This window comes from Pithys albifrons, chromosome 19 (assembly GCF_047495875.1).
Source record: "Pithys albifrons albifrons isolate INPA30051 chromosome 19, PitAlb_v1, whole genome shotgun sequence".
NCBI lineage: Eukaryota > Metazoa > Chordata > Aves > Passeriformes > Thamnophilidae > Pithys > Pithys albifrons.
This window is the reverse complement of record NC_092476.1, coordinates 7,448,949-7,471,050: the sequence shown is the minus strand read 5'-3', so window position 1 is coordinate 7,471,050 and position 22,102 is coordinate 7,448,949. Positions and strand designations below refer to the sequence as shown.

Here is a 22,102-nt window from a genome sequence, read left to right as displayed (position 1 = left end):
GTCCGCCCCCACATGCTGGATCTAAATAGCAGTGGGAAGAAGCTCTAGAAAAGCAATTACTGTGTTTACTGTCCTGTTTTGTTTTCAAAGAACTGTCATATTAACTAATCCACCTAAGGCAGGAATAGTACTTACACACTTAATTTGACAAGCAGAGGAGTAAAGGCAAACATCCTCTGGCTCTGAAAGCTGTAGGTGCTTGAATTAGAGCATGGAAAAGATATGGATGTCCTTGTCCAGCCCACCTTGGCTACCTTGCTACTGAGAACCTTTGTGTGGAAATATGCATCTTTTGTGTCTTGCAAGTATCTTTGCTTCTCCCCCCACAAGTCACAGTCCCATTTGGTTGTGTGGCAGAGTGAGTTGCCATAGGAACTGCTGGGCTGACTTGAGGAGAGAACGAGCTTTAGGAGATGGGCATCTTGCAGACTTTACCTTTGTGATTAATCTTCCTGATCACAAAAGAGAGAAATGCTGGAATCTTAAATTAGAGTCCTTTATGCTGTTTTTCCACCCTCCCTTTCCTCCCACAGGGTCTCTTCTTTGATGATTCGTATGGCTTTTATCCTGGGCAAGTCCTCATCGGGCCTTCTAAAGTCTTCTCCAGCGTGCAGTGGCTCTCGGGTGTGAAGCCTGTTCTGAGCACAAAGAGCAAGTTCAGAGTGGTGGTGGAAGAGGTAAGGACTGACAGCCTGACACATGTCCCCCTCCTGCACAGCTTGGCCTTAGCTGGCTGTTTGGAGCAGAGTCAGCTTGCCATGGTAACCTCCCAAGAGCACATGCACTGTGGCTGTGCTGTTCTGGGGGGACAAATTTCTCGTTGTGGACTGACAGGACTTTGGAGTGTGGTTTGGCTTTTCCTACCCAGGGTCCCTGCTGGCTCCCTGTAAAGTGATTGTGAGCCAGTGCACTTAGAGACCAGTACTGCTGATCATTAGGGCAGTAGGGACACATCTTCTATTGAAACTTAGTGTTGCATGCTGTCCAAAAAGGGGGAAATATTGCTGACTCTCTGCTGAAAGAGGGAGCAGCTCCAAGTCCATTAGCATGTCTCTTTATGGCATTGGACTGCTGATTTGTATGTACTAGAGTTTCCTTCCCAAGCCACATTTTTGTCTTAAAGTTAAAAGCTGTAGAAGCTCTTGTGTTGCCAACAGTCATGCTGTAGGAGCACTGAGTGGTCCTGGATGTGGTGAAACTGTACTTGACCATCTTAAATGATAACAGCAGGTTTGCTGCTTTCCTGTGTGTAAGGATTCAGATCTGAGGTTCTGGTCTAGGAAAGCATCTGGAAAATGACATTGCCGTTTCTGTCTTTGCATTGTAGGTACAGGTGGTAGAACTAAAGGTTACTTGGATCACTAAAAGCTTCTGTCCTGGAGGTACTGACAGTGTGAGCCCTCCTCCCTCAATAATCAGCCAGGACAAGCTGTCCAGGTGAGATTCTGTTGAAAACCCCTTTCCACTCCCAGCACACAGGCCCTGCACAGACTGTGGGTGATATGCCTACCAACTGATTAGACACAATGCTGCTGTTTCCTGTGTGTTTTTCTCCTTCTTATATGCCTGCATATTCCACACCTTCAAAATGTGAGAGAGCAACTTCCAAATTAGTTTAGCAGACACTTTGAGTTACCTGCACGAGGGTTAGCATCCCACCGACCCTCTCCAAGTATCTCCAGCTGATAAATGCATAGAGAAAAGTGGTTGCTGCCCTTTCACTTGTTCCTGGAGCAGGCTGCATCTCCTAACCCAGTGTGTCAGGTGTGGAGCTCAGGTGTGGTGCCGCGGCTGGGCTGGTGCTGAGGCAGCAGCTGGTGCCCTCTGCAGGCTGCAGCTGCCAGAATAAGCTGGACAAGCTCAAAAGAAAGGTCAGATGAGCAGTAGCACGTTGCAATGGATCCTGCCTGGAGCTCATGCACTGGAGGAGAGCAGCTCTCAAATGACAGCAAAAAAAACCCCAAATGTCTCTTGGCAGCTCTCTCTGGAATGGGGAGCTGGAGGAGAGGAGTGACTTGTGTCCCACCCAGTCCCTTGTGAGATTCCCACTCCTCCTTTAGAATTGTGTGCCTGGAAATGATTTGGTGTGTGTTCTGCCACTCCAGAAGATGCACTGTCAGTATGAGGTCACGCCAGCCTTGTGAAGTCCCTGGTCACTGCTGGGTTCCATTCTTGTGCTGCTCTGTGTTCATGGCTGTCCTCCTGTTTTGCCAGGGTAAAACGTCTGGGGTGCTTTGACCATGCCCAAAGGCAGCTTGGGGAAAGGTGCCTCTATGTGTTCCCAGACAAAGTGGAACCTGCAAAAATCACCTGTGAATGCCCTGAGAGGAACTGTGTCCTGGGTGAAGGATCAGTTGCCAAAAAGGTGAGTTGAGGGCTGGAAGGAGCCGTTTACTTCTCTGAGCATTTCTGGTCACTGTGTCTTTTAAGGCAGAGATCTTCCTGGTAGTCATGTGGTCTGAAATGTGACTCCTGAAGTGGTTGTAAAGAGTAATGGCTTGTTGTTGCCAGCAGGGAAGTCACCTTGTAGAGCAGTCTGACAACATGGGGAGAAGCATGCAGCCAACAGCTAACACCATGAGGGAATGTGAACAGGACCTTGAACCCAGAGGTGTCACCTTGCAGGGGTCAAGGTGTGCTCTGACAGCCCAGACTTAAAAAAACATGTTGTTTTCATTAGCATGACCTCAGGTTTCTCATGGAGCTGAACTGTTCAGTTAAATCCTTGCTACAGTGAGACAGGAAAGTTGTCTTTGCTTGCTGGGCCAAGTGAGTCATGCTGTGCTTTGTGCATGCTGGCTGTAGAGCCATGGTGTTCCTAGAATAACAGGATGTCATCAGTGTGGATGGTAAACTCCCTGCATAGCTGTGTCTGCCACATAGATTAAATTGTGCAGCCTCTTGTGACCTTCCATAACAAAAAAGTTCAAAACATGCTTAAAATAACCTTAGGGAGCAAAGCTCACTTTCTTTGGACTAGTGAGCACTACTCCAGAGCAGAGCAGTAGTGAGATGCTGGTGTGCAGAATAGTGGGGTGCAGGGAAATGTGCAGAGGCCCATGGGGGCTGTTTTGCTCTGCACAAACCTGAGCATTCCCCAGGCTGGCTGGCAGTTTGCTGAATGTCCAGGCTCAGCTCTGATCCACATCTGCTTTCTCCAGGTGAGGCGGCTGCTGAAGAAGCAGATAGTGAAGATCATGTCGTGCTCCCCGGAGTCTCAGGGCACCACTGAAGGTGCTGACAAAGAGTCTGCTGCAGCTGCTGACCAAAAACCAGAAAAGCTTAACCCTGAATCAAAATGTGAGCTGGATGACTCTTCCAATAGCGCACCGAGCCCTGGGGAGAGAAAGGAGGAGCAGGCTGAAGAAACAGGGAAGGAGAAAGGGGGAACAGCAGCACGACAGCAGCAGCCTCCCTTTCTGCTGAAGGATGAAGGATTGTCTGACTACCGGCTGCAGTCCATGGAGCAGGATGCTGACGATGAGGCAGCTGATGACACTGACGACACGAGCTCTGTCACCTCCTCTGCCAGTTCCACTGCCTCGTCCCAGAGTGGCAACGGCACTTGCCGCAAGAAAAGCATCCCTCTTTCCATCAAAAACTTGAAGAGGAAGCACAAGAAGAAGAAGACCAAGGTTTCACGAGAGTTTAAGCCAGGGGACAGGTGAGTTGGATTTCCCAACCCATGTGTAATGGACAAATCTCCATTATCAAAGTTCTCAGATGTAAAACACCACCTTGTGGCGGGGGAGGATGGGTCAGGACAGTGCTTGGTAGTAACCAACAGTGATTATCTTTTGATGACTTTTGATGATGAGTGGCCTGTGTGGAATCAGCTTGGTCTCAGTCCAGCTTCTGATGATACTGGGGCCAGGTGACGTGACACTGATGCTATTCTGTTTCAGCTGTGCCTCAGGGCATCGGCAGCATATCTGTGCTGTGCTAGACTGTGCAGGCAAAGAGGTGAATAAAGATCACACAGCTTAAACGTGACACTAATTGGTTACCTTATTGGCAGCTTCTGAGAGAGGCTGAGGATAGACCGTGCTAGGAATGGACAGCTTATCCTAGAGAGCTGTCTCCAGAGCAGCACGGAGGTCTGGGCTGGCAGAGGGTTGCACTGTGGTGGTCTCCTATCCTTACCCTCATCTGCACAGAGATCTGCAGCTTTTGCCAGTGGTATACTTTTAAATACTAGGATTTTTTTAGTGAACAAAGTGCACTCACTCCTTGAGAGTCTTGGAGGAATTTATTTCAGTAGGTTGGGAAAGGGAACATTGCATGTATCTGCCTATTTCTAGATAAAGCTGAATCTCAACACTTTTTGCCTTTTGCACAACTTGAGGATGTTTAAACTGTTTTTGTGGGATGCAAAGACATCTGACTGCTGGCTTCCCTGGGCTACTTAGCTGTGAACAGATCCTGTGTCAGAAATAAGCTGGTGCAAGAGAACATGTGAGAATTCTCCCGGGAAAGTGACTTGATAGGTATTCAAGGGATTCAGTAGTTTGAGAATGCCATGAACTTCATTCACGTTTTGTGGAGGTATTTTAGCTTTGCTTTTATGTAAGGAATGCTGTTTCTTTAGTCCTTGTGGGGTTTGGAGAAATTAGATGGGAAGATCATGAAGCTCAGCAGAGCAGTATTCCGGTGAAAGACAAAAATGAGAGTGTGTGACAGAGTCCCTGGGAATGGATTCTCAGTTCCCTTTCTCATCTCATTTCCCTACTGAGTTTCTTGGTTTTACTGGAGGTTTTGCTGAGGAGAGCTTGGCCAGACAACCTGGTGGGTCTCGGCACCATTCAAGCAGTGGAGAGAAATCCTTGTGGCACCACCAAGAGATTCCTGTGCTGGATATGGGCAGCTCCATACAAGGAAATGCAGTGCTGACTGTGTCACAGAGTAAGAAATAGAGGCTATTTCAGCACAGACTGTGAGCCTCCAGCTGACACTTCCAAGGGCATACGTGGCAGCTGGTCACAGCTCAGTGCGAGGGGTCACTGCTGTTCCAATATTCTGATGAGGCTGGTGAGGCCATTGGAGATGTGCTGCCAGGCACTGCTGAGAAGTGCAGAGTGGATGGGCTGCCTGCAGTTAGTCACCAGATCTGATGTGTCAGCTCCTGGAGCTCTGACTGCAGGGGCCAGCTCAGCATGTGGCTTTGCCATCACTGAGTGACCTGCTGCAGCTCTGGGGGCAGCACACAGACTGCTGGTTATCTTTTAGTCAGAATATACCGGGATTTTTATTAATGTCAAGTTGTGATTTTTTTGTTTGAAGCCACATACACTGTGCTGCAGACAGGACTGTGTCTTTTCCTTGCTTAGCCTGCATTTCCACTCCCATCCTCAGCTGCACATGTCCTATGTCCCCCAAGAAGCCATCTTGTTGGCACATCATGCACCACACTTGGCCTGTTACAGACCCTTCTCTGATAATTTCTGCTCTTGAGTGCTGCCCTACTAGAAATTTCATGTTTCCACTTAAAAATATTTCTCTGCCATTTCATAAAAACAGGACTGGGAGCAAACAGCTGTATTTGCCTATTGTGTCGTCTTTTATGGTTTGACTTGAAACCAACATAAATCCAGCACTTATGTTATTCTGAAAGACCTGGCCAGCAAAATAAAGGCAAGATTTAAAGTCAGCATGGGATTTGGTTTGTTTTGTGCTGTAGGAGAGATGAAAATAGTGAAGGGCTTATGAGAAGTCTGTCCAGCTGGGCTGCAGCTCTCTCCCTCCTGCCCCAAGCACTTTGCCTCTTCAAGCATCCCTGTGAAGCCCCTTAGCAGAAAACCAGCATGTGGTCCATTGTGGCATGTTTGGGTTTAATTTCTAAGCTGTAGAGACACATGTATGTGTTTGAACAGCTGGGGAGGACACTTTTCTCTTTTAAACAAAATCCTTTTGCTTTACCCATGTTCAATGTGTTGCCTGTTTTCTTTTTGCTTTGTTTTTTCTCTCTGGAAGGGCTGTGATGCTTTTTTTTTTCTAGTCCCATGCTCTTCTAGCTTCAGAAACTCCTCAGAGCTACCAGACTGGAAGGATCTCCTGTGGAGATCTTAGCTTTCAAAGTATTTGAAGGTTCTGTTGTGCCTCTGACAGGGGTAGAAAGTGAGTGCTGGTTGATGTTAGTTTGCTCCACCAGGAACAAAAGAGAGCATCAGCTCCCTGGAAAGTCAATCCTCCTTCAGTATAGACTTGCAGCAGTGTGATATCCACAGGGGTTGGGAACCCATCAAAACAAACCCTGCTGTGTAGCTGCTTCCACAGGGACTAGGTGGGTTTTCCTGACTTGCTGATCTGTGTACCTTGGCTTTGGTGAGATCCATCTTGATTCCTGATATGGGCAGCATCACATTCCCTTTGGTAACTCGTTGCCTTTCCATGTTCCCAGGGTTGCTGTGGAGGTGGTGACCACGATGACCTCAGCTGACGTGATGTGGCAGGATGGCACCGTGGAGACAAACATCCGCTCCAACGAGCTCATCCCGGTCCATCATCTGGACAACAATGAGTTCTGCCCTGGCGATTTTGTGGTGGACAAAAGAGGTATTGGGTGTCAAAACAATGCTCCCAGGGAACAAACATGCTTTTAATTGCAAAGTATTGTCCAGTCTGGATCTCCTAATGTACAGTCATGCTTTTTAAGTAGTTGTTAGTGCTCAGCTGAGGTGGGCATCTTCTGGGGATGGCAGTGATTCAGCTGACTTAGCATGAGTGGCAGCAAAGAAACCATTATTTAGATACCAAAGTTGAACTGTGACAGCAGGCAAGATGTGGAAGGAATAAATGCCAAGGAGCCAAGCTAGGTTTTTCAGTATTTCTGCAGAGGAGAGGTGGTCCACCTTCTCCTTCAAAGTGCTGACACCTCTGAATTCACTCACAGAATGGGGGGAGAAATGAACAGCTCACCTCAGGCTGCTTTTTCTATATGGCTTGTCTATCATGACTCTTCTGTTTTTTTAATGGAGAGTTTTGGGATCCAGAGGCATCTTCTTGAATCCCTTTTCTTCACCAAACTGATTGTTGATGCTACTGAGAGTCACAAGGTCAAGGAGACTGAGCTTTTGGATATGAAACACTGGTGACACATTCTGGCTCTCAACTCCTTGTCTAGCAGGGGTAGACCCCCAGCAGTAGGGAGCAGAAGACACTGCCAGGTTGGGAAGCAGGAGGGCTGGCCTAGCAAAAACAGAGGCTGTTTTTTGTGGCCATTTCCGATGAGTAATACTCTGACTAGTCAGTTTCCCCAGACTCTGTCTAACCCAGAAGACCAAAGTTACCCATCAGCTCCAGCTCTACCAATCTAGTTTGGCAACAATTTTGACTGTGTAGGAAGAACTGTTTTTCCTCATGCCATTCACAAAAAGAAGGCATCAGCCATGAAAGCCTGGGAGCTGTCAGCCTCAGTCACTGAGTAAAGTCTGTGTTCCTTTGCCTAATTTGTGTGTTTTCCTCCCTACCTTGTGACCCAAAGCCCAGAGCAACCAGGACCCCGGGTTATACGGAGTGGTGCAGTCTGGGGACCATATCGGCCGCACCTGTGTGGTGAAGTGGTTCAAGCTGAAATCCAGTGGAGATGATGTGGAGGTGAGTGCAGGAGCCAGTGGCTGCTGGAAGCAGCCACAAGACAGCACAGGCTTCACATATAAGCCTGGGAATCAGCTCTGCACTGGAATGTGTCCTTGAGGATGGGAACAGCAACTTGCTTTTGGGCTTGGGAGGCTTAGCTAGAGGTGATGTCACTTCAGAGTCATAGATGCCTGCAAGGCAGTGAAGACCAAGCAGAGAGTTTACATCCAGTGGTAACCATCAGAGTCTGGTATAGATGAAAATTTTTTTCTGAAACTTTAACAGAGAGTTGATTTTTTGAGTTCACTGCAAGGATTTTTTCTCCGTGTCTTTGCTAGTTCATGAAAAGAGAATCCATCTTTTGCATGTGGTTATGCTTACCTCTACCAAGTGCTATTGCCCATAGTCAGCTTAATGCCTTTTTCTTGGAATTCGTAGAAACACTCTTTTCCAGAGTCTTTGAAAGACTGCAGCCTAGTTGGAGATGAGAGGGGGACTCAAACCACACACATCTGGTGTTCTGCTTTCTGCCTTAGTTTGGCAACCCATTGTCATAACAGAGCAGAGCCCTTCACATCCAGAAACAGAACATCTGTCTGGCCTGGGATTGTGCTTCTCTGTACCCATTTCTCATTATTAGTGAGCTCTTAGCTCTCTTCCTCCAGGAGTAATCAAAGGGAAGATATTTCCTATTAAGTGGCAAGTTTTTTATCATACACTTCCTGTTGCCTTGGATGATTTCAAAAGTAAACTCTGATCCTTTGGGCCTCAATGAACTGCTTTGAGAGATCTGGATGTTCAGAAGGGAATAAAACACTGTGCTTGCACATCTCCTCATCATAGTGACATGGAACCTGAAGTAAAGGTGAGGTGGGCAGATGAGATAGAATATCTGCTTCCTCTCATTGCTGTGCCTTGATTGGTGTGCTACAGGATGAGGTGACAAAAAGGGACAGGAGCAGCTCTTTGTAGGCTGTTGAAGCAGCTGAAAATGGACAAAATACAACACAGAGTCCTCTGAAGTACTGAAGGTGTGCTGTGGGGGTCAGTGCAGCATCCTGGGCCTGACAGACTGTGTTCTGTGTCCGGTGCAGCTGATCGGGGAGGAGGAGGATGTGAGTGTGTATGACATTGCTGATCATCCAGACTTTCGCTTCCGCACTACTGACATCGTGATCCGGATCGGCAATGCGGATGGAGCCACGGCCAACGAGTACGAGGTGGGTCCTGGGCACAGTTATGAGACCACATTGTCACCAAGTATTGGTGGAAACACTTGAAAGAGTCAATAAGAGGCCCATAGGGGCATCCTAAACTCCCTAGCTTGCTAATTTTGTATCAGTGTCCCCTGCTGTTGTGAGTAACAAACACATCAGGTCTCTGTCTGGTGGAGATGTAACCTTGAAATCCTCTGACCTTGATGACAGACTACAACAGAGCAAGAGGGAAGCTGAGACAAGAACTGAACATATGCCTGAGGGTTTTTAATAAAACTCTTGCTTAGGAATTCAGAGTGACTTGTAATAAAAGGATATTCTGTGGGCTCCTGAGCAACAATGATTTGTCATGAAACCAGTTTCACCTGGCAACAGAAGACTGGGGTTCTGGGTTTCATCTGAGTTATGTACATGTTAATTTTGTTTAGCTGAGTAATCTGGGGAGACAGAAGGAACATTTTGTATTGTAAAGGCTATATTCCTTGCTAGTAAGCAACCTTACTGTGAAGGGAGACCTCCAGCTTTTGAGCCTGCAGCCCTAAAAGAGGGTTAAAAGATATAGTGTGACTCTTGCTGTGGTTCTAGTTTCAGCAGCAGGAATCATATCCCAGCCTGCTCAGCTGACCTAAATAACCTGCTGCCAGGACAAGGTGCTCCTTACTGTGCACACCCTGAACAGCTGTGACTTGTCTGTTCATGCCTGTTCTTTCCCCTGGTGTTGAGGAGGGGGGAGTGAGGGCACCCCACTAGAGGGCACCCCCATTCCATGAAATTCCTGTCCCTTGCTGGCACTCCTGTTCCTCTGCAGACTGCAAAAAGTCCACTGGTCCTGATCACAGCTCAGGATCTCCTGCCAGACCAGCCCTCCCAGAGCCCTGCTCCTTGTGGAGGGGAGTTTTCCCCATCTCCATGGCAGTGTGGTGTGGTTTCTATGTGTAGGATGCAAGTGTTGCTTTAAGTGGTTCTCCAGCTAGGGAGTATGTATTGGACAAAACCTTCCTGCTCTGCACTGAAGTGCCTGGGAAAGAAAAGGAACTGACAAACCTCTCTTGTCTCCACAGCCTTCGGTCGGACAGGTGGCTCGTGTGGATGTCAGCAGTAAAGTGGAAGTGGTGTGGGCTGACAATTCCAAGACTATCATTCTGCCTCAGGTGAGGTCCTATTCCAGCTCACAAAATCCCCATAATTCTTAGCTGGGTGTCAAGTCTCGGATTTAAATCCTGGGTGTAGAGAGATCTACTGGGTAAGGGAATCTTGCTCTATTGGTTGCTGTATTCCCATACAGTAGGGTGGCTTCTCAGTTCTGTTAGCACAGAAAAATCCTTCTTTTATCAGGAGGTCTGGGCAACTAACTTGTCATCACTGCTCCTGAATTTAAAGAACAGGAAAGCCTGGGCAGACTGTTTTTGCCTTCACACATGGACTGCATGCTCACAGCTCTGCCTACAGCCCTGCTCCTGGCCTCCAGCACCTGCTGCTCTGCAGAGCTCAGGGATCATCTGCTCTGACTGGAGCCCGGGTTGGTGCATTGCCCAACCAAGGCACTGCCGAAAGACTGTTGCATGTTCTGTCTTGCTTGTGAAATGGCACCACAGTGGGTTTTTTGGCTGAAGAAGCTCCCCCAGGAGCTGGGCTAGAGGTACAAATTGTCACCTTAGCTAACCTAGGGATCAGACCTGAATCCTATCCCAGGGCAGGGAGGGGAAAATGGTTGAGTGCAAGCTTAAAAATATAGATACAGCCACACTGCTAATCCACTGCAGCCACTGATTTCTGCATTGCTCTGAGGTTTTAGTAACATCTTGTACTTGTGCTCGCTGCTCCCCACAGAGTTTCATCCCATGTCTTCTCTCCTTGTTTCCTTGGATTAAGGCAGACAGCCTGAAGACAGGAGCCAACCTGTATCTGTAAGGTCCCATCTCCATCACTGTGGCAGTGACCCCACTGCCTCTGCCGCAGAGATGCCTTTGCGACTACAAAGTACTTGATCAAGATTTCTTTTTAAACCAAGCAGCTCTGCATTAATTACAGTAGAATAGTCAATGCCCGCACTATGGCAGTGGACTGGAGCTGTACAAAGCGGGCTGCTGTCTCCCTTCCCCCTGTTGTCACATGTGCTTGGATCACAGGCACAATCAGAGGTCTGATGTGTGCTCCACAAAGGGCTGTTCTCACACTGCAGTGCTGGGGCTCTGCAGCAGCCCCTGCTGTGTCACGCCAGTCCCTTCGATTCTGCTCATCTGCGTAATTATGGGAGTTGGGAAAATGTCAGGAGCATGAATTATCAGTTAGTAAAACTGTGATTTATCAATGCCTGACCATGTGCCCAGAGACAAGCTGTCTGAGTGCTTTTTCTCAGCTCTAAAAATAAAGATGGCATAACTGGCTAATTAACTTTCCAATTCAGATTTGGATTAGCTTTGAGGGCAGTGAGTTTTGATGGTTTTTCCTGCCTGCAGTCACTTGTGTTGAACCCAACTAACCTCTACTGGCTGGCTGTCTCTGAGTGGTGCAGGATGGCTCAACAGTGCTAGTTCAGTTGAAGGCTTTGACAAGATAACTGAGTGTCCATGTGCTTTAGCCTCTGGGTTCATATCTTGCAAGATTAAGAGGATTCTTGGGCTGTCATTCAAGTTGTCAGAAGCCTGTGGATAAAATGCTCCCATCTTGTAGCTCCAAACACAGCCCTGTAAAGGTGATCTTGCTCCCCTGGTTCTGTGCTGATGCTCCTACTTGGAGTAGGTCTGTAAACCTCTTTAGCAGGACCTTGCAAAAGACATAGTGTGTGCAAAAGCAGGTTATAGAAGGTGAGGCTGGGTGACATGCAGATGGATTCAGCTTGCAGTGGGCAAGGGGAAGAGAACATTTTATGTAAGAGCTTATTCAGCAGCTTGGGTGAGGCTTCATTGTCCCAGCTGAATATTAAGCAGTAGCCACATATAACAGCTAAAGCAGCGTAGCAAGGCTCTGACAGCAAGTAGTGTGTGCCACAGAAAAGGAGAGCTGGTATGGGAATGTGTTCCTGCTTCCAGCATTGTATCTGTGGCAGGATGGAATGTGAAAGCAGCCAAACTTGGCTCTGTGCCAGCACAGTTGCTGGTGCAGAAACAGGACCAGAAATACGAACTCCTCACATGATACCAAATACCTTCTGAACTAACTCTGTGTTCAGAAACCCTCGGGCACCCAGGTAGCTGTTTGGCACCTGTGTGCTCTGGGATGGTTACAGCCCACCAAGAACTTGCCCTTGTTTCCCCACAATACTTTGAATGGTGGTATATTTTTATGGGGCTCTGTGCCAATCCACCCTGTTATAGATGGGAGGGGTTGAAATAGCCCAACTAATCCCAGATGGAAGCTTCTTTTTCATGGCTTGCTTTTAAAAACAACTAAAACTTTCTGCTTCAGCCTAAGTCTTGTGTAACTCTGCTCTCCTTTAGCACTTGTACAATATTGAATCAGAAATTGAGGAGTCGGACTATGATTCTGTCGACGGCAGCACCAGTGGGGCATCCTCGGAGTGGGAGGATGAAAGTGACAGCTGGGAGACAGACAATGGCCTCATGGATGATGACCACCCAAAAATTGAGGACTTTGAGCCCGAGGAACCAGCAGCAGAGGAGGTGAAAAAAGTAGAGGAACAAGTCCAGGGAGCTGTGGCTATGGCAGTTGCAGATCTTGCTACAGAGAAGGGTGGCAAGGATGGGACTCCAAAGAGCTTCCGGGAACTAAAGGAGGCCATCAAGATCTTGGAAAGCCTGAAAAATATGACTGTGGAGCAGCTGCTGACTGGCTCTCCCACCTCCCCAACTGTGGAGCTGGAAAAACCCACTCGGGAGAAGAAGTTCTTGGATGATATTAAAAAGCTGCAGGAAAATCTAAAGAAGACCTTGGATAATGTGGCTATTGCTGAAGAGGAAAAGATGGAAGCCATGGTGGAGACAGAGAAGAAGGAAGAAAAAGCAGAGGCCCAGACACCAGTGAGATCAGAGTGGCCCAGTGAGACACCAGTGCTCTGCCAGCAGAGTGGAGGCAAGCCTGGAGTCACCTTCACCAGTGCCAAGGGAGAAGTGTTCTCTGTGTTAGAGTATGCTCCAGGTGAGTGTGGGATACTCTGTCCTTCGTTGCTGTCCTGCAGTATTTCTTTCTTCCAAACCTTTGCTTCAAGGCCTTTTGGATTGTATATTCTTCCTAGTCCTTTTCACAGCTCATTAACTGGGGAGAAGATAACACAACTTCTGTAGTGCTGTGTGCTCTGGGGCCTAAACCTGGCTTTTAGATGGTGTCTCTAGGCTCTGTTGCACCTCCTCAAGACTCAGTGTCCTTCCCTCTTTCACTAATGTAGGAGGGCTGCAGAGACACCGTCCCTTACCATGGCAGAGACTTCCTTGAAAGTTGTGGGATTTGTTCAGGCTTTTTTCAGTACAGAGTTGATTGAGAAGCAGAGCAGGAACAGCCGGTGTTCTTGAACTGACTGTCCTTGGTGGGTGAGTGGTGCCAATGTTAATAGCCAGAAATAACAAAGAGCATCTGGTTGTGTGGAACATTGGTGACAGCAGAGCCCAAGGTGCTCACGAGACAGCCAGGCCAGACTTGAGAGGGAAAGGTGTACAAAGTGTTCTGAACCTGCAGATGTGTGTTAAGGAAAATGGGGAGCTGTGCTTAGGTTTGGCAGAGAAAGAGCCATCATTTTGAGATTGTCCTGGCTGTGGGACATGGCTCCTCACTGGGGCACAGGGACACTGTTGTGTGGGGACTATGAGAACAGGAGATGCAGGTTGTGGCTGCTGTGCTGTGTGGGAAACATCAAATAATCTCTCCTGCCTCCTGGCTCAGCACCAGAACAAGTTAACTCCTCTCATCCACACAATGAATATTACACATGGGCAGATTTGCCTTCATGAGGAACCTGTGGCAGTTTCCAAAGGCAGGCTGTAATCCTCTTCTCTCCTTGTCCCACAGATTCCCATGCCTTCAAGAAAATGGAGTTCCAGCCTCCAGAAGCAAAGAAGTTCTTCAGCACTGTGCGGAAGGAGATGGCTCTCCTGGCCACCTCCCTGCCCGATGGCATCATGGTTAAAACCTTCGAGGATCGAATGGCAAGTGCCTGCTCTCAAATGCCTCTGTGTTAGTGCTGGGCTCAGCATCCAGATCACTTTCTTTGGAATTCCCTGCTTAGCCTTAATCCTGTGCATTAGAGCTGCAGGAATGTGTGTGCAGCATGTGAAACAGGGCTGTAATTACCCCAAATGGCTGCTTTTGCATTCCCTGAGTCAGGGTGGCCAAACAAGGAGCTCCTGATTGCAGGAAGCCAGTTCCGGGTGCTGAGCAGGAAGGCAGCCAGCAAAGGACTGGTGTCAACAGTGAGCAGACTGGGGATTTTTGGCCTTCCAAGGAAGGCCTGCTTCAGATCCAGAGGCTCACTCTGCTCTGAGTGTGGTAGAAGTGCAGTTCGGGGTGGGGGGGGGAAGGTGGCCCAAGATGTGTTGCTTGAGGTGACTCTTTCCAGGCCTGAGTTAATCACATCCCTGCTCTCCCTCTGTGCTTATACAGCCCTGCCAGGGCAAGAGGATATTTCATAGTGTTCTGACCTGCTGCCTCTCCCCACAGGATCTCTTCTCAGCACTTATCAAAGGGCCCACACGCACACCCTATGAGGATGGACTCTTTCTCTTCGACATCCAGCTCCCCAACATCTACCCTTCTGTCCCGCCTCTCTTCCGCTACCTCTCCCAGTGCAGTGGGAGACTGAACCCCAACTTGTATGACAATGGCAAAGTGTGTGTCAGCCTCCTGGGGACGTGGATAGGCAAGGTAACATTGTCATCCCCCTGTCTGTGGGGGGAGCAGGGGTTGTGCTGAGCTGCTTTTGGAACAAGTCACTTCCTACCAGACCTGAGTGACTTCTGGTCTCAGGTTGTGCTTCAGCTGGGGGTGGCTTCGGCTTTGGGCTCTGTTGTAGTGGTATAGTTTGGCTTTTCCTGGGTCTGTATTTGTTTCTTCTGTCCTTCCTCAATGAGAAGCCTCTGGTCACACCAGCCAGGCTGTACCATGACAACACCCACCAGCATGGAGTGTATCCTGTTGCTTAGGTACCCATCTCCCACACTGTGGACAAATCACGTAGCATGGTACGAAGTCCAGCTGAGGACTTGGAATAAATAGAGAGCTGGGGATATTATGTGTTTTGAGCAGGTAGATGGACAGGGCAGCTGGGGAGGGGTTGGAGTTGATGCCTGGTGTGTTATAGGGTTACACTGTTCCAGGCGGAACTGGCCTGGTGGGGTGTGGTGCTGGTAAAAAAGTAACGGAGAGATGGGTTGTTGTGATGGGACTCCAGTGTACATCACGTGCTTGTGGAGTCAGTTCCTTGTTCCTGCTGTGAGCCACAGGAATGCAGAGGAACTGGGGCCTCACCTCATCTGACAGTTGTCACAGGTCAAACTGATCGTGCTTCAGCCCTTTACCATATTTGTGTGTGCATTTCAGGGGACAGAAAGGTGGACCAGTAAATCCAGTCTCCTTCAAGTACTCATCTCCATCCAAGGTAAATGCTCCTGTGGGACAGGAAAAGGTCATGGGAGGAGGGGATGTTGGCTTATGTGAGGGCACACAGTTGGGCTCTGTCACCTCAGTTGGGTTAGTGCTGCCTTTTGTTCTCACCTCTGTGGACAAAGCAGTGTCCTTATCTCTCCACTTGAGCAGTGGAAGCAGGTGCCAGCTTTTCTCATACCCAGAGTTTTGGCTGCATCCCAAGGCTCTGACACAATGCTTTCCCTTCTTCTCACTGCAGCAGCCAGGCACAGAGCTGATCTGCTTGTTACTCTGAGCTGATGAAGGTGAACCACCATGTCCTCAGCCAGTTACCAGAGTTAGTTGAAGTTGCTAAACTGGGCCTTGTTTGCAGGACGCTTTTTTTTTTGTCCCCACTGAGTCATCTGCCCATCCTACACGGGGCATGTTTTGCACATGATGCTGGTGTTTATGCTCCTTCCAAAGCAGAAGAATAATCAGGGGTGTGCCTAGACGAGCCTCAGGGCTTCCTGCCATGGGGCTTTGTTCTGCCCTATCCAGTTTGAGAGCAGACAGACTAAATCACATAACTTCCTCACAGACAACTTTCTGTGCAGGAGCCCTTTGACACAGAGCAAGGGTTCCTGCCACGAGTCAGCAGGCAGCTCCTGCTCCCTGAACCCCCACAGTCCACTAAACAATAAATACACGGAGGAATAAGGACACCACACACCAGACCAATGTGATCAAGCAAATGCCATTTATTACACACTGCACACGGTTTATATAGGGTTAAACCTACGTTCTGTTGGCTAAAATTGAATCTCACACCATCTAACTGCAAATCCTAATTGGTTATAGTCCATATCTCACAAGTCCAGTGTTTTGGTGAAATCATCCTGACTGTTTTCAGGAACATCTCCGGTATCCTGTGGGAAACCTGAGGAGTTCTCATGAGAAACTTCTGGGGAGTTGCTAAGAACTCCTAGGGAGTGATTTCTCCTTTAAGGATCAACAGCAGGTGTGGCCTTGATTATTCTTAGCTGCTTTCAGTCTCACAGGGTCCATATAGACCTGAATTGCTCACCTTTGATTTTTCTGTACCAACAGTCCACCTGTATCCTCCTGTGGGGGAAGGACACCACAAGAAAAGCCTTTTCTCATTTACTAAGCCAAGGATCCAAATTTAGAAAATGAAATACTAAATGTTTTACTGGAGCAACTTGGTGCTAGGGGAAAATCTGCTTTCCTGCTGCTGCCTGGGCTTTGAGAGACTCATGATCTCACCTCCTCCAGCTCTAATGCAGTTTGTGGCAGGCTGCCAACAGCCTGGCAGCACCGGTGCCGTCGCTACATACGTGTAATTTCATTAGACCAGAAGCAGGCAGGAGAAATCTTGGTATGGGTGACTTGTCACAGTATTCTGTCACAGAACTCCACTGTATGAAGACTGTGCTGGATAGGGCAGGACCTGGCCAGCTCAAAGCCTGTTACTAAAGATTAGCCTTTGTTCTGATTAAGAGGAGAAAAAAAGGGCTTTGGGTGTGTTTGTGGGTTTGTTTTTATGGAGGAGGGGAGGGGAGGAAAGGAAAAGGAGTTGTGAAACCTCTCCCCTGTTGCCCTTGTGACCTCTGTGGTTGTGTGTCCTCTGCATCGATCTGGTGGGGGACTGTTTTTGCCAGCCAGGGATCTTGGATGCCACTCCCTGTAGTGTCCAAGTCCCCACCACATAACGCAATGCTCCCCTTGCAACACCAGTCCCTTGCATCCTGCAGGTTCTGGTTGTTCAGCCTGGCCTCCTTGACCCTTGATCTCAGCTGCCTTGGCAGGAATTGTGGCCCATCAGTGCATGCCTGTGATGGTAATTCCCAGTGGCATTCCTCCCTTAACACCTCGGTCTCCCTTCTCCTGGCAGGTCTCATCCTGGTGAATGAGCCCTACTACAACGAGGCAGGCTTCGACAGTGACCGGGGGCTGCAGGAGGGCTACGAGAACAGCCGCTGCTACAACGAGATGACGCTGATCCGGGTGGTGCAGTCCATGATGCAGCTGCTGCGCCGGCCCGTGGAAGTCTTTGAGCACGAAATCCGGGAGCATTTCCGCTGCAACGGCTGGCGCCTGGTGTCCCGCATCGAGTCCTGGCTGGAGACGAACGAGCTGGTGGAGCGCAGCCACGAACAGGCCAACGGGGCATATTCTGCCTCCCTGCTCTCCACCGGCGGTGCCCTGGCCGAGAGCCCCGGAGAGGCGGCGGGATCGCTGGCGGAGTACGGCAGCAGCTCGGAGCAGGGAGCGGCCGCCGAACTGTCCGACTCAGCGCTCGACGGGAAGGAGGAGCTGGACGAGTTGGAGTTCACAACCCCGACGCCCAACGCTGGTGATCTCCAACAGTACTCAGACTCGGAGAGCACAGGCCAAGCCAGGGAGGACCTGGCCAGAGACCGAACGGACGAGGGGAAAGCTGCCCAGGACTCTGCCGCGCAGCCCAGCGTGAAACCAAAGAAACGGAGAAAGAGCTACAGGAGTTTCCTGCCGGAGAAGAGTGGTTACCCTGATATTGGGTTCCCTCTCTTCCCTTTGTCCAAGGGGTTCATTAAAAGCATCCGCGGTGTCTTGCAGCAGTACCGGGCTGCCTTAGCAGGGGCCAACATCCCAGAGTGGACAGAGGACAAATAAACCATCAGGATAGGGACGGGCAGGTGCAGGGGAGAAGGGAAAGCAGCAGAAAGTAAATTGGCAAATGCTGTTACCAATCAACTGGCTTCTCCTTCCAGCTTTTTCTTCCTCAGCTTGGTTTGTTCCAAAGAAGGTGGTAGACCTGATTGCTCCTCTGAGGAAAGGTTGTCCAAGCATGAATAACTCTTTGCCCCCAGCCCCTCTTTCTCCCCCCTGTCCCATGTACATGCTCTTCTTGCAAGTTTGACCCTGCAATGGTAAGATTTGAGACCTGCACAGAAGCAGTCTTGCAGCCACGTTCCCTCTGCACTTTCATCTTGGGGCACCTTTCCACACAAGGACTCTTCCCACACAGTGCTACACCCATCAGTTTTTTCTGGTGGGGTTCCAGCCAGGAGAAGGGATTGCTGTAGTTTGTGGAAATGAAGGGCAATGCTCTCCCAGTCTTTCAATTTTTTTCTCGGCGTTCCCATGGGTTCTATCAAGTTTACCCCAGCTTATCTGTACTTAGACATTGGATTGTGTTTGCATTGGAGTTGTCTACACCATACAGAGTTGCTCTAGTCTTAGTTCACCGATAGCTATGAGGTTCTTCCCGTTGGGATTGGTAGGCAAGGCCAGAGCTCTGCACTGGCTCTCGTGCTGCCCTGGCTGTGCTGCAGGGTTTCCATCCAGTTCTGCAACTTCCAGTCGGTCTCCCAAAAGCAAGTCTAACCATCCCCACTTCTTTTTCTCCAGAGTAAGGCAAACTTCCCTTTCCTCACCATGCATGCCTGTCTTCTAGAAATACATGGGATTCAGGGTTCTGCCCTCATTACTTGCTTAGGTATCCACATGTTTGGTTCCCAGCCATCCCAGCTGTCACACAGCACTACACCCACCTGGATCCCCACCTCACCTGGGCGGGCGGCAGCGAGTGAGCTGGGGGCCTGTTGTAGATCTGGTAGGAGTCTGGATGTACCTGGCACGGCTGCTGCTCCCTTGCTGCTTTCAACCAGGGTCACCCAAGGGAAGGAGCTGCCATAGCGTGGCGAGGCCCTGTTGCAGCAGTGGCAGTTTGTGACAGTTCCTGCACTGTTACATCAGACACTGGTCTGGGCTGTTATCAGCTCTTTCCCTTACCAGCTGTGGGCACAGCACCTCCTATCCCTAATCCAAACCACAGCACTGTCAGATGCTCTGGGAAACAGCAGGTGAGGGTAGCCTGTGTTTTCAGCAGCCTGAGCTGGCAACCCGGAGCACTTTGAAGCAATGACTTGCCAGAGTCCCATGGCCAAGGCACCTTCCCCAGGCCTCTGGTTCTGTCTGCACACACTTCCCTTCACTGCTGGATCTGGGAAGTCCCACTCCAGCACTACTGCCCTTGGCCAGTGTTCAGGCATTGGAGAGGCAGCCATTCAGCATCCATGGGGAGCACAGTCTGTCAGGGAGAAGTCTGTTGGTCCTTTCAGCTGCACATGGAGACACTGGTGCCAGGCTTCCCGGGGAGGAGTCAGGCTGAGCAGATAGCTCTGCCTGAAGTAAGGATGGAGCCAAAGCTTTCCTTTGCTCTTGCTCAGTATGGCCATGGTCTCTTCCCCTCACCCCAGCCCAGGGCCTGGGCTCCATTAGAAACAATAGCAGGAGAATGACAGCGTGTTGGCACGGTGCTTTCTGCTCCCTGGAACACCGAGGGCTGCACCTATCAGCCCACATCCCCCCACCTGTGGCTTCCTGCACTTCCCCGCTGCCCCCATGATGCTCCAGGGGTGGCTGCACAAAGCCCCTCCCATGTCCCCATGCACTGCTGGGATTTGGGATGCCGTGTGCTGCTCCCAGTGCTCTGGAGGACACAGGGCTTGGCTGTGAGTGGAGGCCCGGGCTTGAGAGCTCTCCAGGTCCCGGTCTGTGTGTGTGGATCACCTGTAGCAGCTCTGACCCTGCTTTGGCACCGGGAGTTATCTTTGCCTGGCATATGGGAGGTCTGGCAGACCCCTGATTTGGGGTGCAGAGGTGCTTGAGAGCCCGGGGCTGGGCAGTGTGAGCTGCAGCCATGGCCACTTTCTGGAATGAATGGATTCCTTTGAGTGTTGGGGCAAGCGGGGCAGAGGGGTGAGGCCACTGCTCCAGGGCAGGGGAGGGGCAGGCAGAGAGGCTGGGTCCACAAATGATTAAACCTCTTCCAGGCAAAACCACGGTTGGTGATGCACAGACACTACCTCCTCTGTCCCCAGTGCCGGGCTGTGGCTGCCCTGAGCCCCCGCAGGATAGGGAGGCAGAGAGGGAGAAACCCTCTGGGGGTGGAGGAGCTGTAGGGGTTCCCCTGTGCCACTCCCCTCAACTCTCTGCAGCTCTCATCTCACAGGGCAGGGGCTGGGCAGGCAGCCTGTCCTTCCCTTCGCCCAAAAACATTCTGATCCTAGTCAAGAGCTTTTGCACAGGCTGCTGGGGCTCCCTACAAGGAGGTGTGTGAGGCCTTCTGGCAGGGGATGCTGCTCCCCCCGGCATCACTTGCTCTCTGCAGCTGTCCCAAACCCAAGCGTGCACAGAGGTTTACAAATTTTCTAAAGCTTTTGATAATGTGAAGCTCCTGGGTGATGAGGTTGGTGGTGAGCACACTGCAGCTATGTAATTTTTTTGTGTATGTATGTAATATTTAAGGGTAACAAAATTTAAAAGGCTAAAACCTTAAAAAAAATTAAAAACACACAAAAAAAGCCAAAGCATGATGCATATTGTTAGCCTTAAAACTGGCTACACGACTGTGTGATGTACAAATGAGAGCAGCCTGTAACTGTTTTAAGTGCTGGGGGTTGGGGAAGAAGCATTACAAAATCAGTTTGTAGCCTTGATTCTGTACAGTATTTAATGAATTAAAAAAACCCAGACCTGACTATTGAGGCCATGCTTAGAGGTGTGTCGTTCACGTGCAGATGTGGATGCTTGGTTGCTTACAATATATGTATAAAGTGCTGTGTGACCATTAAAACTTTTTTTACCTGCAGATTTTTTTTGTTTGGCTAACCAAGGTGTAATAAAGGAGGGAAGATGACTTGCCATTAAATTTTGCCTCTGTGAGTAGTTCTGACTGTTGTCTCTTTCTTTCCCTTCCCACCCCCTGCCAGGCTTCTGGCACTTGCCCCTCTCTGGTACATGCCTGTGCCAGGCTCTGCTGGGCTGGATGGGGATGATGCAGGACCAGCTTGAGGAGCCAGTGGCAGGAGGTGAGCAGTGTCTTGGTGTGCTGAGATTTACAGCTTTGCTGGAATTGTTCAAACCACCCTCTGCCTCTTGAGGAGTGGGTGGCAGCTCTACCACCTCCCTTGGGTGCTGGGAGTGACGGGCTGTACCAGAGGATCAGCCAGGGAAGAGCCCGTTGCTGCTGTCCAACAGGTTTTGGAAGCAGATGGGTGATGGAAACGACGTGCAGCAGAACCTGGGAAAGGGAGGGCAAGGGTGATCCCAGCCACCCTACTTCTGTGAGCCACACAGCCATTCCTCGAGGAGACTCCAGGGAGCCTTTCAGGTGCTGTGAGCATGAACGGCTCCGCTCTGCTGAGCCGTGTCACTTGATACAGACACCAAGAGCTCTGAGTGTGTCCCCTGCCCTGGGCTCTCCCTCCAGCAGCTCAAGAGGGTTAGAGTTACTGCTCAGTCTGTTTTTACATCTGGCCCAGCGCCACGGGGGAAATAACTTTATTTTGGGAGGTGGTTCCCAGCTGCTCCCTGCCCTGCTGGCTCGGCTCTCCATGAGTGAGTGGGGCCAGGAGAGGAGGACAATCGTGCTCTTCTTTCCCAGATCTGCCATCCTAATTGCATAGTTTGCAGATGAATAAATGCAAACAGCCACCACTGTTTTCTCTTCTACTTTGTACTTGAGCGCTGTAAATGAGGTTTAATTACTGCAATTTTATACCAAAGAGGCTAAGTATTTCCCCCAGGCAAGCCCCCGGGCACGGACCTGTCACAGGGCTCCAGCTGGCCCCGGGCTGCCCAGGAAAGAGGATTTAAGAGCCCCCACAGGGCCCCAAATCCCGGCAAAAAGCCAAACCCCGCGGCTCTAACGACCCCTCCCTGAACCTCTTCCATGAGCCTGTCCCTGCTCTCGCTCAGAGGCACAGAACTTCTCCCAAGATGTCCCT

General features: G+C 49.9%; 1 protein-coding gene across 2 annotated transcripts in view; it reads left to right on the top strand.

The window, feature by feature from the left end:
- UBE2O (ubiquitin conjugating enzyme E2 O) overlaps window positions 1-21,041 on the top strand; it is a 61,551-nt gene extending 40,510 nt beyond the window's left edge. For both annotated transcript variants that reach the window (XM_071573393.1, XM_071573392.1), the window contains 13 exons: window positions 534-677; window positions 1,328-1,437; window positions 2,215-2,365; window positions 3,162-3,664; window positions 6,398-6,552; window positions 7,481-7,593; window positions 8,670-8,795; window positions 9,854-9,943; window positions 12,233-12,890; window positions 13,755-13,891; window positions 14,403-14,606; window positions 15,282-15,339; window positions 17,221-21,041. In XM_071573393.1, coding sequence (XP_071429494.1) covers window positions 534-677; window positions 1,328-1,437; window positions 2,215-2,365; window positions 3,162-3,664; window positions 6,398-6,552; window positions 7,481-7,593; window positions 8,670-8,795; window positions 9,854-9,943; window positions 12,233-12,890; window positions 13,755-13,891; window positions 14,403-14,606; window positions 15,282-15,339; window positions 17,221-17,981 — 3,210 coding nt within the window. In that variant the 3' untranslated portion in view covers window positions 17,982-21,041. The remainder of the gene's footprint in view (window positions 1-533; window positions 678-1,327; window positions 1,438-2,214; window positions 2,366-3,161; window positions 3,665-6,397; window positions 6,553-7,480; window positions 7,594-8,669; window positions 8,796-9,853; window positions 9,944-12,232; window positions 12,891-13,754; window positions 13,892-14,402; window positions 14,607-15,281; window positions 15,340-17,220) is intronic.
- The last annotated feature ends 1,061 nt before the right edge of the window (window positions 21,042-22,102 follow it).